This window comes from Salmo salar, chromosome ssa07 (genome assembly GCF_905237065.1).
Source record: "Salmo salar chromosome ssa07, Ssal_v3.1, whole genome shotgun sequence".
Taxonomy (NCBI): domain Eukaryota; kingdom Metazoa; phylum Chordata; class Actinopteri; order Salmoniformes; family Salmonidae; genus Salmo; species Salmo salar.
This window is the reverse complement of record NC_059448.1, coordinates 44,742,203-44,756,879: the sequence shown is the minus strand read 5'-3', so window position 1 is coordinate 44,756,879 and position 14,677 is coordinate 44,742,203. Positions and strand designations below refer to the sequence as shown.

Genomic DNA, 14,677 nt, shown 5'->3' with positions numbered 1-14,677 from the left:
TTAGCGGGAGGGACGGGGGTATCTTCTTGTTGCGCTTAGTACTGCTGTTTACCACGCCTGTCAGTTGAATCCCATGCAGCTCTGTAGTGGAGACCCTGAGTTCTGACATCTTGTATAGCATGTTACTGTATAGCCACTGCATTCCAATGGTGCTTATCAGTGACCAAATCTGCCATTTTTAACCATTATACAGGTTTGAGTGTGAAGGGATAGTTTCAGGACAATTTTGCTTTACTGTAGTCTTCTTGGTGTTTCAGTATAGGCACCAGAGTAGTTCAGTGATGTTGAATGCATCCCAGGTGTTGATCAGCGTTGGCTTCCTGTTTCCTACAGAGACGGTGTATCTTTTTGGGGGCTGGGATGGCACACAGGACCTGGCTGACTTCTGGGCCTACAGTGTTCAGGAGAACCAGTGGCTCTGCATCTCCAGAGACACAGAGAAGGAGGTGAGAGAGCAAGATGTATGAAAGAGAGAAGGGTGGTGGAAAAGAGGAGTTGTGGTGACACAGAACAACACTGTTAAATGGTCCATACTGATTGTTACAGCTGCTTAATGAGCAGAACACTAAATTATTTATAGAAATGTTAATGACTGGAGTTTTCTTTGGTCAAGGTGAAGGTAATGTCTATCTAACGGATGATTATAATGAAGATAATAGTTGAAAGTTTCACTATAGGAAAATATAACAAAGGAGTAATGTTTTTGAGCAGGACCTGGATATCAACAAAGTTCAGTAAATGGTAGCAACTCTGTCACCACATGGGAGCAGGGGGCCGAGTCGTCTCATTCTCCTGTTTTGTAGATAGTTTGTGTGATGGCTTCCCCCCCTTGTCCTCTCCCAGAGTGGTCCCAGTGCGCGGTCCTGCCACAAGATGTGCATCGACAGCCAGCGGCGGCAGATCTACACACTCGGCCGATACCTAGACTCCAGCGTCAGGAACAGCAAGTCTCTGAAGAGTGACTTCTACCGCTACGACGTCGACGCCAACACCTGGACACTGCTCAGCGAGGACACGTCAGCCGACGGCGGGCCCAAGCTCGTCTTTGACCACCAGGTTACCCCATTATCACGCCCCTCACACAGCTGTATCACAGACATGTCTAAACTGGCTAGGAGTGAATTGAAACACTGTGGGCCTCATTAAAAATGGGTTAGAGTTTTTGTTGGTTAAATAATTGGTCCACTCAGCCATCTGGAGGTGAGACCAGATCACTGATGATGAAGGCTTAGCCGGCTATAGTCTTGACATATTTTCCTCCTGTCCCACTTTTTAAGCTAAAAATGGATCTGTAAATGCCAAGGATTTTTGCATATTTTTTCCACTGCTCTAAGCCCAACACTGAAATCCAAATGTTGAATCTCATGACTCTCTCTTCGTACCCAACCTTTCTCTCCTCTCTCATCCTTCCTCCCTCTCCTTATAGATGTGTATGGACTCAGAGAAGCACATGATCTATACGTTTGGTGGTCGGATTCTGATGTGTAACGGCAGTGTGGAGGACAGCAGGACGTCCGAGCCCCAGTTCAGTGGGCTGTATGCCTTCCACTGCCAGGCCGGAACCTGGAGCCTGCTCAGAGAAGACTCCTGCAACGCTGGGCCTGAGGATGTCCAGTCACGCATCGGACACTGCATGCTCTTCCACACTGTGAGTTATGGGAGTAGTACCATGACTGGTGTTGATGTTAGGGTAATGTTGCCTGGATGTTACTGAACTGTGCTCATACACTCACATATTAACACACAATGTGGCAACATTGCGGTGACATTCTTTATAGAATTCAGCACAAACACCAGAATGATTTATTGACAGAAACAAATCAATACCCACACAATCATGACTGAAGCATTCAGAATTCACCGCTTTCTGCTTTTTGTTTTTAGAGAAAGCCAAAGCGATAACAGAACAAATATGCACCAATTTTACTCTCAGGACTTTTATGAAGCCAAGGAAAATTGTTCAGACTATTATCTTCTTTCACAGAAGAATGTAAACCATTCAGAGTGTTGGCATGAATATGAAATAGATTTTGCTCTTCTCTTTCTCTCGCTCATCCCCCCCCTCCCTTTCTCCAGAGGAATCGTTGTCTGTATGTGTTCGGAGGTCAGAGGTCAAAGACGTACCTGAATGACTTCTTCAGCTACGACGTGGACGGGGACCATGTGGAGATCATCTCAGACGGAACCAAGAAGGACTCCGGCATGGGTAAGACTATCTGCTTAGCCACCAGGGACACTAACTGTTTATGCCATGGGTGGAGTATAGTACAACCAGGGACAGTAACTGTTTATGCCGTGGGTGGAGTATAGTACAACCAGGGACAGTAACTGTTTATGCCGTGGGTGGAGTATAGTATAACCAGGGACAGTAACTGTTTATGCCGTGGGTGGAGTATAGTACAACCAGGGACACTAACTGTTTATGCCATGGGTGGAGTATAGTACAACCAGGGACACTAACTGTTTATACCATGGGTGGAGTATAGTACAACCAGGGACACTAACTGTTTATGCCGTGGGTGGAGTGTAGTACAACCAGGGACACTAACTGTTTATGCCATGGGTGGAGTATAGTACAACCAGGGACACTAACTGTTTATGCCATGGGTGGAGTATAGTACAACCAGGGACAGTAACTGTTTATGCCGTGGGTGGAGTGTAGTACAACCAGGGACACTAACTGTTTATGCCATGGGTGGAGTATAGTACAACCAGGGACACTAACTGTTTATGCCATGGGTGGAGTATAGTACAACCAGGGACAGTAACTGTTTATGCCGTGGGTGGAGTATAGTACAACCAGGGACAGTAACTGTTTATGCCGTGGGTGGAGTATAGTACAACCAGGGACAGTAACTGTTTATACCGTGGGTGGAGTATAGTACAACCAGGGACAGTAACTGTTTATGCCGTGGGTGGAGTATAGTACAACCGACACACCTTAATTGTTTAGTGCCAACATTTTGTTCCAAATGGATCTGGTCAGGTCTCAGATTGGCAGGTCTAATGCCAAGGGTGTTGCAAGGCTAAACTCGTTTAGGTTTTCATCTGAAAGTACCCTCACTGCTTTCAGAACGATGCACTTGCACCCTGGGTTCCACCCATTCTGCAGGGCAACAGAGAGTCCAGTAGTGTGGCCGTAGTGCGTTTCTTTACAAAGTTGGAATTCATAATTGCTTGCTGTGATTAGAAAGTGAGCAGTTGATGTCATCAGCTTCTGAGAATAGCATTTTTGTCATGTGCAAGTGGGGTTCTTAGAAATTCCCACCCCCGTATTATTGTGGTATTTAGCAAAACCTCACAGGAACATTCAATTAGATTGCGCTCTCACGCCACACACACACACACACACACACTGTTTCAATCTCTCACCACACACTGTTTCAATCTCTCACAATTCACTTTTTTCTTTACTTTTTATTCTCACTCTCACAGAACCACGTTCTTTCATCCTCTACTTTCTATTACACACACACAGGGTTGCAAAGCTACTGGTATTTCACCAAAGTTACTGGAATCTTCAGTAATTTTGATAATTAACAGAAAACATAAACTTAGCAAAAAAAGAAATGTCCCTTTTTCAGGATGGGACTTTTTTGGTTACTACATGATTCCATGTGTGCTATTTCATAGTTTTGTTGTCTTCACTATTATTCTACAATGTAAAAAAAAAAATTTAATAAAGAAAAACCTTTGAATGAGTAGGTTTGTCCAAGCTTTTGACTGGTACTGTCTGTCTGTCTAATATATATTTGTTTTTAAGCATAAATTACCAAAGTTACCATATAAACTCAGCAAAAAAAAAAAAACATCCTCTCACTGTTAACTGCGTTTATTTTCAGCAAACTTGTGTAAATATTTGTATGAACATAACAAGATTCAACAACTGAGACATAAACTGAACAAGTTCCACAGACCTGTGACTAACAGAAATTGAATAATGTGTCCCTGAACAAAAGGGGGGTCAAAATCAAAAGTAACAGTCAGTATCTGGTGTGGCCACCAGCTGCATTAAGTACTGCAGTGCATCTCCTCATGGACTGCACCAGATTTGCCTGTTCTTGCTGTGAGATGTTACCCCACTCTTCTACCAATTGACCTTAATTGCCTACCGTCTGTAAGCTGTTATTTTCTTAACAACCGTTCCACAGGTGCATGTTCATTAATTGTTTATGGTTCATTGAACAAGCATGGGAAACAGTGTTTTAAACCCTTTACAATGAAGATCTGTGAAGTTATTTGGATTTTTACAAAGTATCTTTGAAAGACAGGGTCCTGAAAAATGGACGTTTCTTTTTTTTGTTGAGTTTAGTCAAGACGTTGACAAGGTTATAAATAACATTTTTATTTTTTTATTGGAATAATTATTGCGTCCTTCAAACTTTGCTTTCGTCAAAGAATCCTCCATTTGCAGCAATTACAGCCTTACAGACCTTTGGTGTTCTAGTTGTCAATTTGTTGAGGTAATCTGAAGAGATTTCACCCCATGCTTCCTGAAGCACCTCCCACAAGTTGGGATTGCCTCGATGGGCACTTCTTACGTACCATACAGTCAAGCTGCTCCCACAACAGCTCAATAGGGTTGAGATTCAGTGACTGCCACTTGCATAGTTTGGAGCTGTGCTTTGGTCATTGTCCTGTTGTAGGAGGAAATTGGCTCCAATTAAGCGCCATCCACAGGGTATGGCATGGCGTTGCAAAATGGAGTGATAGCCTTCCTTCAAGATCCCTTTTACCCTGTACATATCTCCCACTTTACCACCACCAAAGCACCCCCAGACCATCACATTGCCTCCACCATGTCTGACAGATGGCGTCAAGCACTCCTCCAGCATCTTCATTTTTTTCTGCATCTCACGAATGTTCTTCTTTGTGATCCGGACACCTCAAACTTAGATTTGTCTGTCCATAACACTTTTTTTCCAATCTTCCAGTATCTGTGTTCTTTTGCCCATCTTAATCTTTTTTATTGGCCAGTCTGAGATATGGCTTTTTCTTTGCAACTCTGCCTGGAAGGCCAGCATCCCGGAGTCGCCTCTTCACTGTTGACGTTGAGACTGGTGTTTTGCAGGTACTCTTTAATGAAGCTGCCAATTGAGTACTTGTGAGGCATGTGTTTCTCAAACTAGACATTCTAATGTACTTGTCCTCTAGCTCAGTTGTGCACTGGGGCCTCCCACTCCTCTTTCTATTCTGGTTAGAGCCAGTTTGCGCTGTTCTGTGAAGAGAGTAGAACAGCGTTGTACCAGATCTTCAGTTTCTTGGCAATTTCTCGCATGGAATAGCCTTCATTTCTCAGAACAAGAATAGACTGACGAGTTTCAGAAGAAAGTTCTTTGTTTCTGGCCATTTCGAGCCTGTAATCGAACCCACAAATGCTCCAGATACTTTTTGTATTTTTTATTGCTGCTTTAATGAGAACAACAGTTTTCAGCTGTGCTAACGTAATTGCAAAAGTTTTTTTTTTTAATCATCAATTAGCCTTTTTAAAATAATAAACTTGGATTCGCTAACACAACTTGCCATTGGAACACAGGAGTGATGGTTGCTGATAATGGGCCTCTGTACGCCTATGTACATATTCCATAAAGAAATCTGCCGTTTCCAGCTACAATAGTCATTTACAACATTAACAATGTCTACACTGTATATCTGATCAGTTTTGTTATTTTAATGGACAAAAAATGTGCTTTTCTTTCAAAAACAAGGAAATTTCTAAGTGACCCTAAACTTTTGAACAGTAGTGTCTAAAGCTCTGGAAAAAATTAAGAGACCACTGCAAAATGATCAGTTTCTCTGATTTTACTATTTATAGGTATGTGTTTGGGTAAAATGAACATTTTGTTTTATTCTATAAAGTATTGACATTTATCCCAAATTCCAAATAAAAATATTGTTATTTAGAGCATTTATTTGCAGAAAATGACAACTGGTCAAAATAACAAAAAAGATGCAGTGTTGTCAGACCTCGAATAATTCAAAGAAAATAAGTTCATTTTCATTTTTAAACACAATACTAATGTTTTAACTTAGAGTTCAGAAATCAATATTTGATGGAATAACCCTGATTTTTCAATCACAGCTTTCATGTGTCTTGTCCTGCTCTCCACCAGTCTTTCACATTGATGTTGGGTGACTTTATGCCACTGCTGGCACAAAAAAATAAATCAGCTCTGCTTTGTTTGATGGTTGTGACCATCCATCTTGATCACATTCCAGAGGTTTTCAATGGGGTTCAGGTCTGGAGATTGGGCGGGCCAAGACAGGGTCTTGATCTGGTGGAGCAAATAAATGCTCTAAATGACAATATTTTTATTTGGAATTTGGGATAAATGTTGTCAGTAGTTTATAGAATAAAACAAAATGTTCATTTTACCCAAACACATACCTATAAATAGTAAAACTAGAGAAACTGATCATTTTGCAGTGGTTTCTTAATTTTTTCCAGAGCTTTGTGTGTGTTTGTTCACACATACAAATTAAACACCAATGGTATTCACTAAGTTGATATTTTATATTTAGGATTATGTTTTACAGCTTTGTCATTCAATAGTTTTTGTATAAATCATCTTGTTCATTATTTCATATATTTTACATGTGATAAGGCCACACAGAGGGCCAGAGATGATAAATGACATCCTTGAAAGATACCAAAATTCTGGTAGTTTGCTGGTAAACTTAGAACGTTTCCAGTAATGTACACAGTCTGAATGCTAACCTGAGCAAATCGCAACGTTGCACTCCGTTTAGTCGCTATCAGCTGATGCTTTGGTGTGTGTAGCCTAATCTGTCTTTTTCCCCTCAAGCTTGTGACTCAGTGATACTACATTTACAGAACTCTCCCATCACATATATCTTCATCTACCCTTTACACTGAAGAATCTAATAGAATCTGTGGTTTCAGATGCTATAGATGGCTGTAGGAGGAGATGCCATCTCATGGCTCCTCTATTAAAGTGACGTGTGACAGACTTTTCAGTGCAGCTCATTAAAAGGCACAGGGCAGCAGAGAGAGAAAGAGATGCTTGTTGTCTTGAAACAGATTGTCTAAGATCTCTGGATGGGCAGAGCTGGACTGGACTGGCGTGATGATGGCAGAGTATTAATAGGACCTCTGTCTGTGTGCCTCTCGCATCTGTGTCATCCTGCAAGAACGAGAGATGGGGAGGGAGGGAGGCAGAAGTAGAGAGGGAGCGAAGAGGCCGAAAGGGAGAGCGCGTAAGAGACAAGGGAGAAACCGAAAGATGCAGAATGAGCAAGCGAGAGCAAAAGAACAGGAGAGATGGAGCGAGAAAGAACAATGTATTTTGGCAGGAAGGAAGTAGCAAGCCCAAACAGTGCTCTTGTAATAATTCTTTAATGTTTATCGCTGCCGCAACTGCTCGGCGTTCTGCTCCGGTACCACAGAAACATCTTCCTGTTCATTTCCATTTTAGAACTGTGCTCTAATGAGCTCTATATCTATCCCAAATGGCACCCTATTCCCTATATTGTGTACTATTGACCAGGGCCCATAGCGTTTGGGCAAAAGTAGTGCACTGCATATGTGTTAGGGTGCCATTTGGGACTCACATGGGCCCTGGTCAAAAGTAGTGCACTATATGTGTTAGCTTACGTCCCAAATAGCACCCTATGTCTGAAGGGCAGAGCACGGTCTCTGTCCTTCTGGTGTTTTTTTTTCTTCTTGTTCTTCAAATAAACTTCTTTGTTTTGTTGATTCTCTAAAACAGTCTGTACTCTCTACTCAAGTTACACAGGCTGGTTGACCTAGGGGCCTGTTGTTTTATTTATCCACAATGCCTAGCTTAATGTCTTGGAACAGGACCTTGACGCATAATTCATGTTGTGTGCTGTTTGGCAAACTGTCTATGGAGATTGTTTGAGAAATGGTTCTAATTTTCCCTAAAAGCATATGGTGGGTTCCATAAAAATGTATTAGATCAAGTTGGTAGTACTAAGTGATTTAAAAAATGTCCTCCCAGCACAACACCTCGTCTTTTGTTTTGACACTGTTCTTACTATCATAGCCATGGTAACAACCCACATACATTTGATACACTATGAAGTCATTGCGAAAGCTTATACTTGCTTCTTACTTACAACTACTGAAACACGTGACTAATAAGCAGCCGATGACCACAAAGCGGAAGTACTTGTCCTATATGTGTTCCATATTCCGCTATACGTATGAACAGGAGCATACTGTATACACTGTGACATGTCATGACCACAAACACATCATGTGCAATCAGGGGATTGCTTTAGACAAGCAATGTACATAAATCTGGGTAAATCAACATGCGTATGGATAGTTGCGTACTGTTTACACTGACCGCAAACACATCCTGTTCTGTCAGTAATGCAAATCCGTAGAAAAACCAACATACATTTGCATTGTGTCCTGTTTGTTTCCAGCGAATCTCGTTGCTATGTGCGTTGCTATGTGAGCAGCCTTTTGCTTTCGTAGTCTGTCCCATTTCTCTTAAGTCTTTTAATCTTGGCCTCTGATGGAAAAAATGTGTGATAGTGTTAAATAACCATAGAGCCCAGAATTCTGTGACCAGGAAAAATGCTGAATCCCTGCCATTCTCTCTCTGTGTTATCTCAATGTAACCTGCTATTATCTCTCTCTCTGTCTCTGTGTGGGTTATCTCAATGTAACCTGCTATTATCTCTCGGTGTTCTCAGTAGCACCAGTCTCGGTTTTAAACCTCTCTCTGTGTGTTTGTCCCACAGTGCCGATGACGGGCTTCACCCAGAGGGCCACCATAGACCCCGAGCTGAATGAGATCCACGTCCTGTCTGGCCTCAGCAAGGACAAGGACAAACGAGAGGAGAACGTCCGTAACTCCTTCTGGATCTATGACATCGCACGCAACAACTGGTACGAAGCGCGCACACACAGTCTTGTATACCTAACCATTTGGGGACACACATTTCAGTCCCATTCACATATTTTCCCTAACCCTAGCTCCTAACCCTAAAACTAACCCTAGCTCCTTAACTTAATTCTAACCTTAACCCAAAAGCCCCTAGAAATAGCATTTGATCTTGTGGGGACTAAGAAAATGTTTGTTTACTATTCTTGTGGAGACTTCTGGTCTCCACAAGTATAGCTGAACACGCCCACACACCGGCAAACGCACACAATAAGACACTGTGATACAATCGTCAACCAGTAACATCATATTTCAAAGGCTTTCCTGACCTGAAAGTGAGTTTCATAATCTCTCTGCCCTTCAAAAAAGAGAACTAAATGTTCTTTCAGAGGGTGTGTTTCAGAGCGTGTGTGTGTGTGTTGTACCTCTGCACCTTCACGGAGAAAGTCTTTGTTCTGGCCTAGCTAATTTGGTCAGTTGAAACGGTGCTTGTGAGAGAACAGGATGTCAGTGCTGCCTGCCGCTGGTTCCGGTACACTGCTTTCTCCAGTCGTTATTTTTACTGAGTGTCCAGTAAATTAAGTCAATGTAACTGCTCAAGCTGTGTGTGTGTATCTCCGTAGGAGGCTGTCTAGAAGTGTGTTCCAATATTTGCTTCGGGGTGTGTGGGCGTGTTTCCTTTTTACGGTATAGAAACACAATGGGTGTTCCTCTTCAGGGTTAAGGCTATGTGCGTACTAACTTGTACTGTGTGTGTGTGTGTGTGTGCGTGCTGCAGGTCGTGTGTGTATAAGAATGACCAGGCGGTGAAGGAGAACCCCAGTAAGGCTCTGCAGGAGGAGGAGCCCTGTCCACGCTTCGCACACCAGCTGGTCTACGACGAAATGCACAAGGTCACATACGCATGCTTAAAAAAAATATTTGACCTTTTATTTAACCAGGTTAGTCTGGTTGAGAACATTTATTTTTCAAGAGAGACCTGAACGAAGACAGCAGCATCAACACATTAGATTCAGACAGACACATGACATCAACCAGACTAAGATGCAGCATGTCAGTGAAGAACATGGACACACACTTCTACAAAATGCTACAAGCATAAGGGCACAAAAGTCTAATTAAATACTGTTTCAGGATATCATTATGATCTGAGACCAGCTGCAGTTTTGAGGGTATTGATGGATAATATCTAATATATGCAGTGTTATTTTTCCTCTTTGTGTCCAGGTGCACTACCTGTTTGGAGGGAACCCAGGGAAGTCGTGCTCTCCTAAGATGCGTCTGGATGACTTCTGGTCCCTCAAGCTTTGTCGCCCCTCCAAGGAGTACCTGCTCCGACACTGCAGATATCTAATCAGGAAGTACAGGTACACAACCAGAGAATGGACTATACACCTGGAACTGAACCGTAACCTCTCTGTACCATATAGCAAAACGGTGGATACAAATGTATAGGAGTTATGACAATTCTAGGTTCGGGTTCTGCTTTGACACTGATTCCACCTAGTGGCCATGTCTTGCCATTGTAGGGAAGGGTTTTCTCCTCGCTCATTTTGCAGTCTTTGCAGTGATCTTTTCACCTTGTGTGGTGCAGAGTTTCTGTAGGTTAGGCTAAACCATTTCCTCAAGCTCTCTGTAGGTATTCCTGAAGATCTGTCGTGGGTGTTTTTTTTTTTATTTTTTTTTTTTTAGGTTTGAGGAGAAGGCCCAGTCGGAGCCTCTGAATGCTCTAAAGTACCTGCAGAACGACCTCTCTCTGACCGTGGACCACACCAACCCTGACGAGACCAAAGAGGTGAGGGACGGACGGGAGGGAGGGTTGACTGATGGGGAGAGGGGTACTTGCACGTTGTGCAGTGTTATTTTATTAAACAGCTTTTAGATCAAGTAAACAGATGAAGTGGTTTGAGAATGTAACATTCAAAGCCTGTGTGTTGATGTTCATTGTTTTGATATTATTACCATAGTTACTCAGGAGTGAAATGGCAGTGTATTTGTTGGCGGTGTTGCGTTAGTGTTCAGTGACTGAGGTGTTGTGTTCCGATGTGACTATTCAGTTCCAGCTCCTGCCCTCGGCTCTCTTCAAGTCCAGCTCTGACTTCATCCCTCTGGGTAAGAGCCTGCTGCGTTATCTGCATACTTCACTGGACACACAGTAGATCAAAACCAATGAACGGAAGGATTATTCTCGCCTGCTTTTTTTCCCCCTTCAGCCATTCTTTCTGACATACTTTCATTTTGATCCTCCCACATGACCTTTTTGAGCGTGTATGTGACCTTTGAGCTCATATGACTTCCTGTGGAGATTGAGCAATTGAAGTTTTCTTCCTCCCACTCTCTCCCCCTTCACCTTCTCTCTTGTCCTTCTTTCCCGCTCTCTTTATTCCTTTCCATCCCTCTTCCCCTCTCCGATCTTCCCTTCTGTCACACTCCCTCCCACGCTCATCTCTCCCCCTTTCCCTCCTTCCCTCAGGTTTCTCAGACGTGGACCAGACGTATGCCCAGCGCACGCAGCTCTTCGACACGCTCGTCAACTTCTTCCCGGACAGCATGACCCCGCCCAAGGGTAACCTCGTTGACCTCATCACACTCTAGCCCCGCCCCACAACCCTACGCACCACCACCATACGCCAATAAGACTCTGACTGGCTGGCCCAAAGCCAAACTTCATATTTTTCTACACTTGACCCTTCCAAAGTCAGGGGTGCGCTGCTCGCGGACTGCACTTGTTGACCCCCTCTTTAGGACGTTGGTTCTTCAACAGCGGAACTGAACTAAAAGGGAAAATGAGGGTCAGACCACTTGCGATTTAAAGGGGTTGATACTGAATGTTACTGTGTGGAAAAAGAAAAAACACAAACTCCCCCTGGCCTGATGGTCTTTGTTGAATAAACTGATTTAACAGTTTACAATAACCCAGAACTCTGCCAAACATATCTTCTGTGTCAACTCATTTGATTTGTGAGGTTTACATGATGCTTTTACGCGTTGCGTTTGAGTTTGCTTGGCATTAGTAGCCTGTTAGATCAAGGAGGAGTCTCTCTTCCTCTTATTTTCCACTCTGTCTTGCATCCGTCTCTCTCTGACACACACTCAAGCACTCACACAAACCTGCTTGTGAAAGTAGTTGTGTTACTTAATGACACCCTGTCAGCGCGTTGTATGCTGAATATACCTTCAACCAAGTTCATACTTTTTGCTTGCTCTGCCTGTATTATTGGTGCCATATTATATACCCCATATTTATAATTATGACGGCCATGCTGTTACACACTACGTGTCAAAATGTTAATTTTGTTATATAGAAACAATAGAATAATGATCCTGAGACAATATATATGTCAATTAAATCCTCTATTGATGTAAAAAATCAATCATTATGGGTTTGGGGGAAAACATTGTGAAGTTGTCAAAAGCTTGTGATTCTGGTAATGGCTACTGTAGCTTTAGTGTGACTTAACCATGGATGTCAGTGAGGCTTGTTGGGAAATGTAGTTTCCAAGTATGAATGTTATTATTTTATGAACTACAAAATGATGGTCCTGCTGTATCAGAGGGAGGTTTTTTTATGTACCAACACATATCTATACTCGCATGATCTCATTGGCTGGGATGTATCTTCCTTTGACGATGGGAGTTTATTTTATGGGTAGAGGAAGAATGAATGATTGCTTTCATTGAAAGGGAGCCCAGTCTCCCCCTTCAGCGATGGCCTGATTACTGGGTTCTCTCTGTTTCTTATGCAAACAGTGATGATTAGACATTCTTCAATTCTAACCTAAAGAAATACAGAACACTACATTTCATTCTTACTCAGAATAAGGCGACAGGAGCATTCACAAGTGATCTCTAACACAAGTTATCAAATGGTATCTGTCTTGTGGCTCCATCCAAAGTTTTGATGTACAGGAACTGTTTTTGATTGGTTCATAATCATTATGCTGGAACTGAGGATGCCCTTTGATATAGCTGACGTGTGTGTGTGTGTGTGTGTGTGTGTGTGTGTGTGTGTGTGAGGAGAGAGAGTCTGTCCGTCAATATGTGTGTTTGTCTCGGATCGCCAGGGTATTTTGTCTAGTCCACCTGTGTAACATAATACAAACATATGCCTCATATTGTTCTTCCATTAATCTCAGTAAGAGAGATGATTGAAGTGATCCCCTTTCCCCTCCTTCTCAAGAATAGTATCAGCCTAGTCTTCCATTACATTGTGTATGTATTGTCTATATATTTAGCATTTTTCTGAGTCAGCTGTACAGTATGCAGAGTACACTCTAGGCAAAGGCCTATGGAGTCTGAAATATCCATCCCCTTTGTTTTGAGATGAATCAACTCCACTATCAGATAACCAGAGATGGAGGGAGGGACTACTTCATATTCAAGGAGACAAACACTTAGTGCTTGACTCCTGTCAAGGGTGGTAGAGCCAAACTTTAGAGATACTTTTTCTTGCTTGATCCTTATAAATCCTTGTTCAAAATCCTAATCAAATTGGCAGATTGTACACTACGTCCCAATAGATTCATTACATCTGGTTTCTTCATACAGGCATTTACATGAAGACATCTGATCTTATTGTTAGAAGATGAGTGATTAGATCAGATTTCTCTGTTCGTTTGCACTGATGTCCTCAGTAATCAGTATTAGCTTAATTTGAATCACAATCAAATGTGCGTTTGTGCGTTTGCTGCTTGTGTGCACGGTGCACACACCTGTATGCTTAGTGTGTGACCTTAAAACTAGTTTGTGTGTGCTTGTTTGTGTCTGTTTGTTAATGTATGTCTTCTGCTGCCATCATATTAAGCTTAGTAAATATTAGCTCTCTGATGAACGGAGATCCAGAGAGAAAGGCGTGTCAAACTTACCATCATAGCTTTGTAATAAAACCCGTTATTTAGGAAGGACTCATTATTTATGGTCATTATCACACAATAGAAGACGTTTGCGATGTTTGCATTAGTTTCTTTGTCAGAAAAAAAATAAGCTTAAGAAAACATGAAATAAAGAAGCACCTTTGCAAAAAAATATATATATAAACACAATGCCAAATAATAATTTTTCTTATTTTTGGGAGGGGAAGGAAATGATAATTTTCAGATGAATGTTATTTTCTTCATCTGCCTCGTCTTCTCCCCAACTGGGACTCAGGAGTATGTGGGGTACTCTATAGTGCGTGAATGAGCACTACTCTGTGGATAACGTGAATGTGTAGAGAGCCTATTGTAGAATTGCATTGTATGTAATGTACATAACGAATAAAGATTGTATTTTGTTCAGGTTTTCATAAATAAATGACTCGGGTCTTTGATTTGTTTGTAACCAGTTGGGATGCAACTATACATTTTGTATTTTGATTGTTTCATCAATTTACCATTGGTGAAAAGTTACTAAAAATACAACACCTGTTTGAAATAAGTGTGTTTTTATTGGCAAATCTTTATTGGTATAAGAAAACATGGCTGCCCTGGTCATGATAGATGAGGCGCAGCTTCCAGTGTGTCAGACCCCCTGTTGTTTGGCTTCATCAGCAAACAAACCATAAATACATACAATAACTGCTAAATACTTTGGTGTAAAAGTTAAAGAAATCTAATACGAGTGAGTGACTGTACACAATAACTAATGACAAACAGTACATAGGAATGTGTAGAATAAGTGGTGGATTGTTTTGGTGTTGGTTGATTTTACAGCTTAAATATGATTGGGAATTATTGTGTCCATGTGAATTATACATGAATTTGAATGCGTTTTGCCAGATAATCACATGGATATTAAAATAAATGTCTATTCAGTTGATT

General features: G+C 41.8%; 1 protein-coding gene across 3 annotated transcripts in view; it reads left to right on the top strand.

Moving 5' to 3' along the window:
- The window catches only part of LOC106609349 (muskelin), a 28,983-nt gene extending 14,816 nt beyond the window's left edge, over positions 1-14,167 (top strand). For all 3 annotated transcript variants that reach the window (XM_014208092.2, XM_014208091.2, XM_014208090.2), the window contains exons 9-18: positions 334-446; positions 844-1,056; positions 1,427-1,648; positions 2,077-2,206; positions 8,737-8,884; positions 9,658-9,772; positions 10,107-10,246; positions 10,572-10,674; positions 10,937-10,991; positions 11,353-14,167. In XM_014208092.2, the coding sequence (XP_014063567.1) occupies positions 334-446; positions 844-1,056; positions 1,427-1,648; positions 2,077-2,206; positions 8,737-8,884; positions 9,658-9,772; positions 10,107-10,246; positions 10,572-10,674; positions 10,937-10,991; positions 11,353-11,474 (1,361 nt within the window). In that variant the 3' untranslated portion in view covers positions 11,475-14,167. The remainder of the gene's footprint in view (positions 1-333; positions 447-843; positions 1,057-1,426; positions 1,649-2,076; positions 2,207-8,736; positions 8,885-9,657; positions 9,773-10,106; positions 10,247-10,571; positions 10,675-10,936; positions 10,992-11,352) is intronic.
- Positions 14,168-14,677: the final 510 nt, after the last annotated feature.